Raw genomic sequence first — 13,669 nt, 5'->3', positions numbered from 1 at the left:
GACCAGGGAGCCAGGGGCATGTGTGTTACTAGGAACACCCTCCATATTAATAGGGAGAGACCAGGGAGCCAGGGGCGTGTTACTAGGAACACCCTCCATATTAATAGGGAGAGACCAGGGAGCCAGGGGTGTGTGTTACTAGGAACACCCTCCAGGGGCGTGTGTGTTACTAGGAACACCCTCCATATTAATAGGGAGAGACCAGGGAGCCAGGGGTGTGTGTTACTAGGAACACCCTCCAGGGGCGTGTGTGTTACTAGGAACACCCTCCATATTAATAGGGAGAGACCAGGGAGCCAGGGGTGTGTGTTACTAGGAACACCCTCCAGGGGCGTGTGTGTTACTAGGAACACCCTCCATATTAATAGGGAGAGACCAGGGAGCCAGGGGCGTGTGTTACTAGGAACACCCTCCATATTAATAGGGAGACCAGGGAGCCAGGGGCGTGTGTTACTAGGAACACCCTCCATATTAATAGGGAGAGACCAGGGAGCCAGGGGCGTGTTACTAGGAACACCCTCCATATTAATAGGGAGAGACCAGGGAGCCAGGGGCGTGTGTTACTAGGAACACCCTCCATATTAATAGGGAGAGACCAGGGAGCCAGGGGCGTGTGTTACTAGGAACACCCTCCAGGGGCGTGTGTGTTACTAGGAACACCCTCCAGGGGCGTGTGTGTTACTAGGAACACCCTCCATATTAATAGGGAGAGCCCGTTGACAGAAACACACACAGAGAGAGGGAGTCACACGCTGCTTTCCCCGAATGACTCTTGAGAGTGCAAAATTCCATTTTGCACCCTTAAATTAACACTGAGGATTTTACAGTGTAGATGTCTGATCAGGGGCTGACTGACCTCTAGTACTCTGTGGAGACTGTGGTGGTATCTCGACTGCAGTGCACCTTCTCTGCCCACAAAATTGTCAGTAATCTATGGCCCATATTAGCAGCTGCGTCAAGGTACTCCCAGGAGACCTACTGATGGCAGAAGGCAGGACACAACTACTGTAGGTGGAACTCAACTTTTGTCTAAAGTGATGCACATATTCTACGGATAAATGTAGACTTATTAGTATGATTAGTATGGTTATGTCTAGTAATTAAGATCCTAATCTTAATCTTAGTCCTATAACTGCTGTGAATATGGTTTTGTTTAAACACGGGTTGGCCGTGGTTTAATTAATTAATTTTAGTTAAGGTTAGGCTGAGTCAAAAGTCAGCTCCCATGAGGCCATGCCCCAGAGGGCAGCTGATCATGGCAAGTTGTGTGAGCTTGTAGATTCGCTATTGCCACAATTTTTGGATTTTTGTAAAATAATAAAAAGGGAACTGTTTTGGACAAGGTTTCCACCGAACAGCAACGTTAATGACTGGCAACTTTCTTCCAAGAGTGACTCTATAAAAAGAGGACAAAAGGAAGAAAACATACAGGTACCCCCACTCCCTGCAGGAACAACTCGTCTCCAAAGCAATCCATCATTTCACGTTTAGGTAATTGCTTAGTGACATGTAGGTAGGAGGGACAATGGCATAAATTGGGAAAGCAGAGAGTGAATGGAGGGTTTGTATTGATGCTTGTGATGCTGCCATTCTCTACAAGGAGAAAAACAAAAGGGTGATGAAAAAAAAACACACCCTCGTAAAACCATAAAACATGGCCTCCAACCAATACATGATTGAATTGGCCTGTGACATGATGCGCAGCTGGCCTGACTGTCGGTGGTGTCTGCCTTGGTTGTAGGAATGATTATGATTATTTATATTGAGAGCTTGTAGCAGTCAATTTAGTGATTCTAAAAAATCTATAAGATTAATTCGGGGTGTCTCACATTCCTGGACAGATCCTTGGTACTTGGTAATAGTAAGTGAATGTGGGCAAACATTCAGCGAAAATAACCAATCTACAAGCCTATACATCGGCTAAAAGATTTGGTGTAGAGGGGAAAAGGGAGTGGGGATTCCATTTTGGATGAGCAGCAGAAATGTGGTCACCCACGGGTAGGAACATAAATCCTATGAATTGAAGCTTTAAATGTAGTACTTTACCTGTACATAGAGCAGATTGAGTTGCACCGGGTCGCGGGAGTCCACATTTTGATCAGAGTAGAAGAACTTTCGTCTGAGGAGCAGTGTCTCGCTCTCCTCCACACCTTGCTCCCGAAACGTTCTGCTGTGGTCCAACCAGTTCACTGGAACATACACACAGAAAAACATACAATGTTCTGCTGTGGTCCAACCAGTTCACTGGAACATACACACAGAAAAACATACAATGTTCTGCTGTGGTCCAACCAGTTCACTGGAACATACACACAGAAAAACATACAATGTTCTGCTGTGGTCCAACCAGTTCACTGGAACATACACACAGAAAAACATACAATGTTCTGCTGTGGTCCAACCAGTTCACTGGAACATACACACAGAAAAACATACAATGTTCTGCTGTGGTCCAACCAGTTCACTGGAACATACACACAGAAAAACATACAATGTTCTGCTGTGGTCCAACCAGTTCACTGGAACATACACACAGAAAAACATACAATGTTCTGCTGTGGTCCAACCAGTTCACTGGAACATACACACAGAAAAACATACAATGTTCTGCTGTGGTCCAACCAGTTCACTGGAACATACACACAGAAAAACATACAATGTTCTGCTGTGGTCCAACCAGTTCACTGGAACATACACACAGAAAAACATACAATGTTCTGCTGTGGTCCAACCAGTTCACTGGAACATACACACAGAAAAACATACAATGTCAAATCTTGAATGTTAACCCATTTAGACCTGAGGCCATTCAATAATGTGGACTTCTATTTGTTATATAATTAGCCCTAGTGACTGTCAGTCTGTCTTTGTCAGACCGTCATGTGAACAATAAAATATGCATGGGCGGCAGTGGCTCAGGGGTAGGGTGACCGGATGGGAACCACAAGGTTCCCAGTTCGAAGCCGGGCTCCCTCAGAGTTAGTGTCGAAGTGTCCTTGAGCAAGACTCTGAACCCCTAATTGCTCCCCATGTGCAGGTTAGTCCCTTGCACGTTTCCTCCGGCATCGGTGTGTGAATGTGTGTGTGAATGAGTGAATGCAATGCACAATCCTTGTAAAGCGCCTTGGATAAAGGCGTTATATAAATGCACCATTTTCCATTTACCGTGGGCATAGGCCAAGGACAAGCTGCTATTTGAGGTTTTGGGACTATTAATTGATTCAGCATGAAGACTAAAGCATTGTAAATACATGGATCCCTGTAAGTCAGGGTCGGACTTGAGAACTGACGTTGTTTACAGCCAAAGTCACAGTCAATTTCAAATGATGAATTCCACACGTAACGTAGAAATGGTCGGAAATGTCGGTACACTCAAAATATGAGCAAATATTGCTTCCTGGATCTGGGCCAAAGAGTCTAAAGTTTAGACCAGGTTTGGGCTCCAGTGGTTGTCTATCAAGCATACTAACAAGGAATTCAAATTCATAGTTCCACAGTGCAACTATCTGTTCACAAAATAATGAAAATACTCCGTCTAATAATAGTGTGCACTTCCAAGTAAAGAATGTGGAATTCCAAATGTTATTAAGCACTCTGAAGCTTTGAGCAGAAAGGAAATAAAGTGATGCAAATGGCCTCAGCGGTAAGTGATGCAAATGGCCTCTTCTGACTCGAGGTTAAGTGTCTTGCTCGGGACGAGGCATTCTCAAATGGTCCTTAATGAAGACGGACACATCCAGCCTATATAAACACCATTAAAAATAGATACCGTGTCCTCAGCGTCTGAAATTAACCATCTAGCTCACCCGCCAAATCACTGCTAGATGAAAGATTCTACCACCCATCCTGCCAAAAGATTTAATGTATAATATACAGAGATGTTTTTTAAGCCATGTACCATGTACATTGAAACATCGGCATCGGTTGTTTTGACAATGTAATCAATCAGCAATCGGATATCACAAAAAAAAAGGAATATATAGAAATTGTATACACCGTCCTCAGCTACATGCGCCTCAACATTTAGAAATACTAACTAGACAATCACTTCAACACAACCCATCTGTGCGCTCATCTTGCCAGTATATACTGTATTCCAGCCCAATACTCACGAGTCACGACCCAGAATAAAAATGTTTGTGGTTTGGTGAACTTACACTCATCGTCTGTGTGCAGCTTGGCTTTGAGCTTCTCCATCTTCCTCTCGTCACGCGACTCACGCTGCAGTGTCCTGTCCTTCTTCAGCGTCCCCATCATGCCCTCCTCCTTCTTCTCCTCCACCACCTCCTGGATCACAGAGTACTCCTCGTAGTTGGTGATACCTGCACGCCACAGCGGTGCATATATCAATCTCTATTGTGGGCATGTCATTAAGCAAAAATGAATCGTTGCTAACAAAGGTAAATAAATACTGGTAGTCGATAGTTGCAGCCTATACTGGAGGTTAAGGGGAGAGACGTCTAGTCCTGTTTAAATGGATCTATGATAAGTGGCTTTCAGAGACTCTATACATGCACGTATGATAACGGCATCCTACTATCAAGGAATATCGTCTCAAACACTGGCCATGTTTTGTATGGAGAGTATAGGTTGCTGAGGTCACTGGTGGATTCGAACCCCTCAACTCTGCGGTGGTGGGCAGGTACTTTAGCCCTGCAGCACCAGATCGCCCCTTAATAATACAAATACTACAATTCATAGAGAGACAAAGGCTAGAGTAGACATATAATAAGAGAGAATGCATACTGTACCTATTCTGCTGCATATGGTGACCAGCAGCTCGCCCACTGTTTTGGAGTCGTCCACCATGATGGTTTTAACAGCCCCGTCCAACATCTTGATCTTCTGAGGTCTCTGTTTCTTCTTGTATTCCAGGATGTCCTGACAATGAATGAATGAAAGAACGAATGAAAGATGGAGCATATACCAAGTATAGAGCTCTGTGGGACCCCGGTCAACTAAGTATATATAGTTATATACAGTTTTAATGTGGTTAAGTGGTTAAACAGTCTATCATGGCCTCACTACCATCAACCACAGGGAAATTAAAAAAGCTCACAATGCAATGTGACGCATTATGAGCTTGTATTTCGGCTATATTCATTGTTTGTGTGCGACACTCTTGTATGATGAGGTATTGAGGTAAGGCATTAATACACATTTTTGGTCTATCACATTAAATGCCCCTGTGGGCTTGCATACTGTGTGTACTGTAAGTAAGACCAACAAAGCCCTCCACTTTCGAATTACTGAACGTAGAAGTAATTTCAGATGTGGTGACGATCAGTTGCAGTGCATTTAAAAAAGTTTGGACACTATATTTCTTAACTTTGCTACCGGGGGATTGAAAGGGTAGACAGACGTCCCAGAGGTGGCGATCCCAATCGCTTACTTCTCCAACGTGAAGCTTTTTACATTTATACACTAAATACTATGGCCCCAAACAGCCGAATGTCTGATTGATGTCAAGCCATTTCTGTGAACGTTCTCTTTTATTACTGGATTCATTGTGTGTGAATATCTGTCATTTATTTTGTATGACATTTTTCCCCTGTAATTGTGGTACACCTAGGCATTTTGAGGAGTTATTTCTATTTTCCATTTTGTCCTTTGTAGGGCTGTCCCCGAGTCCCCGACTAAGGATTTGTATAGTCGACTGATAGATGATAGATTTTTTTGCCCCAAATTTTTTTATATAAAAATACAATATTTACAAAAATATACAAAAATATTGTATTATTCCACTAGGTCTGTGGGGGACATAAACACATTTGAACATTCTGACTGTTCAAATCTCCAATGTGCATGTGGAGTGTGTCTGCCTGTGTGGCAATGTGCCACTGCCTGTGACTTGAATCGCACAGTGCGAACCCCCCCCCCCCCCCCCCCCCCTTTTTTTCCCTTTTCATTTTTTTTTTTTGTGAACAACTGAGAGGCTTGTCATTAGCCAGATTGAGCACAGCAGGTGATATTGAGATTCTGGAGTCTATCAGGCCAGCGCACTGTGCGATTCAAGTCACAGGCAGTGGCACATTGCCACACAGGCAGACACACTCCACATGCACATTGGAGATTTGAACAGTCAGAATGTTCAAATGTGTTTATGTCCCCCACAGACCTAGTGGAATAATACAATATTTTTGTATATTTTTGTAAATATTGTATTTTTATATCCAATTTTTTGGGGCAAAAAAAAACAAAAAACAAAACATTGTTTTTATTTGTTTTTTTTGCCCAGTCGACTAAGAGGTGGTCAGTCGACTGAGACCCGTTCCGATCGATTAGTCGACTATTCGACTAATCGAGGTCAGCCCTAGTCCTTTGACATTGTTATAAAATGTTGGTCCTCTTAACCACCCCACCCTTGACTCCCCAATTGGAGAATTGTTTCTCTATTTGAATGACATGAATGGCTTCACTGCCGTAAAAAAAAGAGAAGCATACTGTACTGTACTGTATTTTTCCCTGCATAAAATCTATGCTGAATAACATATTTAAACAGTAAAATTATATTTATTGTATCAGACCAGCTAGGGTAGAAACATTGTACCTACTTATATAAATATACTTAAAGGACCACTTCACCACTTTTCAACCTATCTTCAGGTCCTTACTAATAATCATGATTAAATGGCACGATTTTTTTCTACTCAGTCTGTGTCTCATAGGAGGGTTGTGGTTGTCTTCCAGTGACATCATCATTAGGCAGATTATTTTTTAAACAAGATTTTCATTATCGTGAGAACGATGGCTTCCATTTTCGCATCGCAACTTTTCAGGACTAGAAAGCCTGCAGTTTTTATTAGCTTGTATTCCCCATCGATGATGTCACTGGAAGACGGTTTCTAAACTGCCCACAGCCCTCCTATGAGACACAGACTGAGTAGAAAAGAATCATGCAATTTTTTCATGATTATTAGTGAGGACCTATTATATGAAGATAGGTTGAAAAGTGGTGAAGTGGTACTTTAATTAATTAATTAATTAATTAATTAATTAATGATATACTTAAATACATTCCTGGGAGCTGATATACAGTGTATATTCCTTCCTCAATTTACAGAATGTTTTTTAGACTGAGGGTCATTTTCTAGCTTTGTAGCTGCAGTTGAAACCAGCTCAACATGGATTGTACATTTTGTAGTAGCTACAGTACAAATATCATGGTCGCTTTGTATCTTCATGTCGCTGGGCTGGCTACCATTAAAAACGAATGGTAGACTATAGCTTTGTAGCTGCCAGCATGAATGCAGCATAGACCTGCTCAAACATTAATATACCCATCCTGTAGACATGTGTGCTTACAGTATGTGTGTCATCTGTAATGTATATCAAAAAGGTCACAGCGTAATAGCGTATGCATGCCTGTGTCAATGCACGTGCGTGCATATTCTCATTCAAGTGCACATGCTGAACTGTTTGACATGTGCTGCTAATGAGACTGGCCAGGTCAATGTTATTCACACACAAGCCCCCCTCCAGAGAAACTGTCGCACATTATCTGTCCTGGTTAGCCTTCCCAATGTAGAGCACACACTGGCATATGCTGTAACCCATATACTGTACACTTAAAGCTGCCGTTTGAATGAATTTTACGTTATTGCAACCGATCTAGAAGTGTTTCTCAAATTAGGTTACATGTACACAGATGTACTACAGGGGTACTTGAGGGAAATGTATTTTACTATCATTGCTGTTGGGTTGATGAAAAGAGAGCTGAGCCAGAAGGCAAAGCTCTCTGTCTATCAAGCAATCTTCGTTTCAGATCAATAGTATGTCGGAACTAAAGCCTGTACCCCCCCAGACAACTAATCTAAGTTGCTTGAATGTTGCTTGAATATTTATTTTATATCAATTTGTTCAGACAACCCCCCCTCCTGCCTCCTATATGTCCATTCACATTCTTGTTTCTGGTGACTAATATTGTCCTTCTATTGCATAAGGCGCCCTTCATTTATGCTTTATATAAACAAAAGTGTGTATTACCCCGTTGCGGAGCATGTAGTAGTCGAGGGTCCTGCCAGACTCCAGCCAGATGCCTTTTCTGGGGTCTTCATCAGAGAGGAACAAACCGTAGTCTGACGCTGTGTAAACAAAACAATCAAAAGACAATGAAGAATGTCCTCCTTGAATAGATTTGATTATAAATCACTCAGTCAGAATGTCTCCACGGGGATTAATTAATAAAGAAAGAATAAATCATCGGATTCACACGCCATGTTTCAAGCTGAATTGAGTATGATCAAGAAGGGCATTAATTAAAGAAACACAACAAGTTTAAATATGGAGAGAAGGATATTCTCCTCAATGCTGGTGTTAAGGACGGAGGAGGAATGTCACACCACACGGACAATTAATCACATTCAAACTTCTGCATTTAAACTTTTTATGTTTCTTCAAAAATGTATGTAATACCCTAATTCATAATACAAGCGAAGGAACAAAAGTAGTGACAATTGCAGATCTACAAGCTCAAACGCCAGCTTGCAGATTGGCTATTTCGAATACTTTTTAAAGTTTTTAAAATAATAAAAAAGGAACAGTTTTGGACATACAAGGCACCAGGACAAAAATACCAAGTTGTGGCTTCAGAAATGCACTTAATTGAGTTTTAATATCACACTGTATAAAAGTTGTTTTATTATATTTGGCAACACCTCTGGTAGCTCCATTGTCTCTACAGAATCTGTCTATGGTCGGTGAGAACTGCAATTCCGATAAATCTGTTATATAAATGACTTTTGTTTCATTGAAAATGTTACACAGTAAGACTTTGAGTGGAGGATTACTGTCATGGGCTACATGTGTGTAAAGTGCATGGTTGTCGTACCCTGTCCGGCCTGCGCCTCGGGGACCCTCTCTCTGATGATGCGGCATGCGTCGTAGACAGCCGTGGAGGGCTCAAACTGCATGGTCTTCACCACGTTGCACTGGCGCACGCAGATCTTCAGAGACAACGCCACCATCTTGGCGGGAGGTGTGGTGGGGGAAAACTACACCTAGAGAGAGAGAGAGAGAGAGAGAGATGTTAATATAGATCAGTTTTCTGAAACATTTTCCCGTCAAGGAATCAAGATCTGGCTTTTTTTTATATAGGAAAATAATAGGATAAAGTGGTTAAATTTACTTTGATGCTGTATTAACCCATTCAGGCCGGACGTCGAAATTACAAAGAAATGTTTTCTAAATCATGACAATTTTCTGAAGGATTTGAGGCACATTTTAACGATTAAAAGAAAATAGCAGACCTACTGTACAAGAGTGAGCTACAAGCTATGAGCTTGTAGATCTGCTATTTTTCAATAGCTAAATTATAATATAATGTTTAAAACACCAAAAGGGGTGCCCGCCCAAAATGTATTAACTCATTTTGCTGGGAGACCCCGGACCCCACTCTGAGAGCCAGTTTTATAGAGTGAGTATATACTCAGTATTAGTCTTGCACTTGCTGGTGAAACCTGTTGACTGTGATAAATGAGACAGCTGCTGGAAGAGAGAGATGTGAGCCGACCTCTCCCAAGGTCACCCGCTAACCAGCATCAGAGAGAGAGAGAGAGAGAGAGACTGGGACCATATCTCATAGCATAGCAGTGAAATACACTACTCAAACAGCACTTCACAACACAGCTTGTGCAACACTTAAAAAACATGCCTTTCAACTCATTCCTTTAAAAGAGTTTGAATAAGAATACCATTTTGTGTATATTGCATAAATTCCAGTTATTATTATTATCCGAGTGGGTGAAATAAACTCCTCTTGATCTTGATCTCTATAGAGCGTCGCAGTCCAGCCCCCTTTCATGACGACACCAGGCCCAGGAAATAATTCCCAATGCATTTTTCCCATAGACATTTCAAAACGTATTTATTTAAAGACCTTATAAGCGTTGTACAAACTCAAATTATGACAAATCATGAACAAACACAATATTTTGGACCAAACAAATAATTACAAAGAAGAAAAACAACAAAAAGTGTTAACTGCCGTTCTTTCTAATTATTTGTTCGGCCCGAAAAAAAAAAACAAGAGTTGGCTTTGTATGATGCTTAAAAGGTCTTTAAATAAATACTTTTTGAAATGTCTGAGGAAAATGAACGGAGAATCATTTCCTGGGCCCTGGTAGGGGGCGGGACTGCGACGCTATAGACAAATTCACAGAGGCTTGCCTGGGTGCGGCCATTACTGAGGTGTACTATTAAGTGCAGCAGCACTGATTAGCTACACCTGGCCTACGGAGCACCTGCTCCATGGATTACACCTCAGTAATGGCCGGCCCAGGGCACCCCTCTGTGAATTTGTCTATACCCAGGCCAGCAGGAACCTCTTGTTAAAATAGAATTTACAATTTAGGCATTTAGCAGACACTCTTCAGAGCGATCTAACAGTAAGCAGGGTAAACACAAGGTAATACATCAGAATACATGCATAGAAATAGTGATCTACTGTAGGACCATAGTTAAACCAAGAACCTATCAACTGTCTAAACAGTAAAATATAAAAAGAAATCAAGAATCTGTGCATTGCATGGGGGGTTGTCCTAGGGTGCCCTAGGGTGCCTTGGCTTTGAGAAGAAAACAGAGCCCCCCCTTGTCTATGGCCAATCAGAACACAGAGTCCTTCTACGCCAGGGTGCAAAAGGTGAAGGGGTCAGGGTGGTCCAGGGTGGAAGTACACAGACGGCCTTCTCCTCTGCGCTACTGACCTCTGAACTGTGATAGGGATGCACAGAATGTGGCGACCATGTGAGATGTGTTCACGTACCGGGGTGAATGCTTGAGTGAGTGCTTGTATGATTGTCAGTACCCAGCAGCGTTGCCCGGGTTATGCCGTGGGTGAAATAGGCTCTCTCTCTCTCGCTCCCTCCCTCTGTCTCTCACTGAGCAATCTCTGCTCTGACATCACAACAGAAACGTTGGATAACAATTCTAAACGCACTGATGTGGATCTCCATATATGGGCCGGGGGCCCATTTGTCCAGACACACAGACAACTTGAACTTTATACTTTGAAGACATTGTGTGTGTGTGTGTGTGTGTGTGTGTGTGTGTGTGTGTGTGTGTGTGTGTGTGTGTGTGTGTGTGTGTGTGTGTGTGTGTGTGTGTGTGTGTGAAAATGTATTTGTACGCATGCATGCGCGCGTGCGTACAAATAAATCTTCTCAAAGTCATTTCAAAAACTTAAGTTGTCACAATAACCATTTGCAATCTTCGCAACATCACAATTTGGCTCAGGACCAGTAGTCCTGTCTTTTTGTATCTCTACTCTTTAAAAATAATAATCTTTAGAAAAGCAAAGCAAAGCTGAATAAAATGTAGATGTTTGAAAAGGTCTTTCTAACTACATGCAGCAGCTGGAGCCACTGCAGTGGATCCAGACGATATTTGGGCTGTGGGTGAGTGCTAGGTCCAGGCTGCGGTTCAGTCAAGGACTGGTACCCAGTCTGGCATGTTGACAGCAATGGGAGTGAAGAGCAGCTTTTCTGCACATTACCAACCAATCATCAAGCTGTCAACACCTACTCTACTACAGTTTAAAAGCAAATATCCTCCCACCTTGTTCAACTCTACTACACTTTAAAGGCGAATGTATCCTCCCAATACATTCAACACCCAACTCTACAAATTTAACCTCTTAAACCCCAGCATCCGTATTGTGGGGATAAAGCTTATGTAGAAAAAAAGCAGATTTTGTATTATTTACTAAAGACGAGACGGTGCGTACCATTAGGTGCATGTGCAAGGGAAGTCCCATAGCATTAATGAGAACTCCCCAAAAGCAGTCAAAGACTGAAACCACTGACACTATCTAGAGACGTAGTCTACCACAGAACTGGCTATACTTGTTATGTTTATTTTATTTGGCAGTCAAGAGGTGCGCACACATGCACAAGTCAGCTATTTCAGCGGGTGCTGGATCAGAATATTTAAAAGAAGAATAAATACAAAAATAAATGTATTTATGGAGCAGAATATTTATTTATTTATAGCTCAATAAATGCATATGTTTGGCTGTGTACGGACATTCTCCTTCTCCAGAATGTTGACATGGACATCACAATCACATTGGACGAACCAGGACACCACAATCACGTTTGGACGAACCAGAGGCATTGTTTAAGTTACGAGTGCTAATTTTCAACACTAATTAGAAACACTAATTTAAATCGTAGTCAAATACACATAGTGTGGAATGTGGATAGTGGGTATATGCGAGTCTTTACTCTCATACTGTCTATTAACATATAAATATGCCTTTGATGCAGGATAAGGATAATGATGAGCCGGAAGGTATATTGTACTGCACTGTGGAAAAATATGGTGCAGTGTGTGTGTGTGTGTGTGTGTGTGTGTGTGTGTGTGTGTGTGTGTGTGTGTGTGTGTGTGTGTGTGTGTGTGTGTGTGTGTGTGTGTGTATGTGTAGTCCTATATAAAATTCACTAATACAAGCAGACATGCTAGTCACCACAATGTATATCACACAGCACAAATGAGATAGGAGGTGAATATTACAATAATATGGTATGCCTTTTTGTTTGATGTTTGGCTATCGTCACTTGAATTTGCACATTCATTTGTTGGTTTCGCTTTGGCAATAAGTACGTCATGCCAATACAGCACATGTGTATTGATCGGAGAGATATGCAGGCTACAGAAATAGCCAAAGGGAAGAGGACAGAACAGGAGCTGGGGTATGGATAAATAGATTGAGAGGGATCTGCTGGGAATGACCAGGCGTAGTTACAGTAACACAGCCCTTCATCCTAATCAAAGAGCTCAACCCAGATTGGCCCGTTGTAGAGCAGCCCTCGACCAGTGGTGGAAGAAGTACTCTGAATTGTTTTACTTAAGTAAAAGTACTAGCAATACCACAATATATATATGCTGTCAAATTATTACAGTGGAGTAAAAAGGTACAATATTTGTAGACTTATTGAGAAATGGAAATTGACAAACAAAATAATGTTATGGAAGCCTCCCCTTAAAATTGACAAACCTAAAAAATTATACTTAAGCACAGTACTTGAGTAAATGTACTTAATTTACTTTCCAGTTCAGCCTTCAACCCCGATTGGCTGGTATGTGGTAGAGGTGCTATAGGATACACAGAACTGGTTCAGTAGAGGTGCTTTATACATCGACAGACCCAGTAGAACTGGTTCAGTACTGGTTCAGTAGTGGTGCTTTACACATCGACAGACCCAGTTTGAACTGGTTCAGTAGTGGTGCTTTACACATCGACAGACCCAGTTTGAACTGGTTCAGTAGTGGTGCTTTACACATCGACAGACCCAGTTTGAACTGGTTCAGTAGTGGTGCTTTACACATCGACAGACCCAGTTTGAACTGGTTCAGTAGTGGTGCTTTACACATCGACAGACCCAGTTTGAACTGGTTCAGTAGTGGTGCTTTACACATCGACAGACCCAGTTTGAACTGGTTCAGTAGTGGTGCTTTACACATCGACAGACCCAGTAGAACTGGTTCAGTAGTGGTGCTTTACACATCGACAGACCCAGTTTGAACTGGTTCAGTAGTGGTGCTTTACACATCGACAGACCCAGTTTGAACTGGTTCAGTAGTGGTGCTTTACACATCTACAGACCCAGTTTGAACTGGTTCAGTAGTGGTGCTTTACACATCGACAGACCCAGTTTGAACTGGTTCAGTA

At 42.0% G+C, this 13,669-nt stretch overlaps 1 protein-coding gene across 3 annotated transcripts in view; it reads right to left on the bottom strand.

Annotated features, from left to right (window-relative positions):
* The window catches only part of tln2a (talin 2a), a 182,932-nt gene that overhangs the window by 99,194 nt on the left and 70,069 nt on the right, over window positions 1-13,669 (bottom strand). For all 3 annotated transcript variants that reach the window (XM_083759576.1, XM_083759577.1, XM_083759578.1), the window contains exons 3-7: window positions 8,831-8,999; window positions 7,987-8,084; window positions 4,752-4,881; window positions 4,158-4,322; window positions 2,047-2,189 (exon numbers count right to left, since the gene is read on the bottom strand). In XM_083759576.1, the coding sequence (XP_083615702.1) occupies window positions 2,047-2,189; window positions 4,158-4,322; window positions 4,752-4,881; window positions 7,987-8,084; window positions 8,831-8,966 (672 nt within the window). In that variant the 5' untranslated portion in view covers window positions 8,967-8,999. The remainder of the gene's footprint in view (window positions 1-2,046; window positions 2,190-4,157; window positions 4,323-4,751; window positions 4,882-7,986; window positions 8,085-8,830; window positions 9,000-13,669) is intronic.

Source organism: Protomyctophum parallelum, assembly GCF_964188405.1.
Source record: "Protomyctophum parallelum genome assembly, chromosome: 2".
In the NCBI taxonomy this organism is placed as follows: Eukaryota; Metazoa; Chordata; class Actinopteri; order Myctophiformes; family Myctophidae; genus Protomyctophum; species Protomyctophum parallelum.
This window is presented reverse-complemented; position numbering and strand designations above follow the sequence as displayed.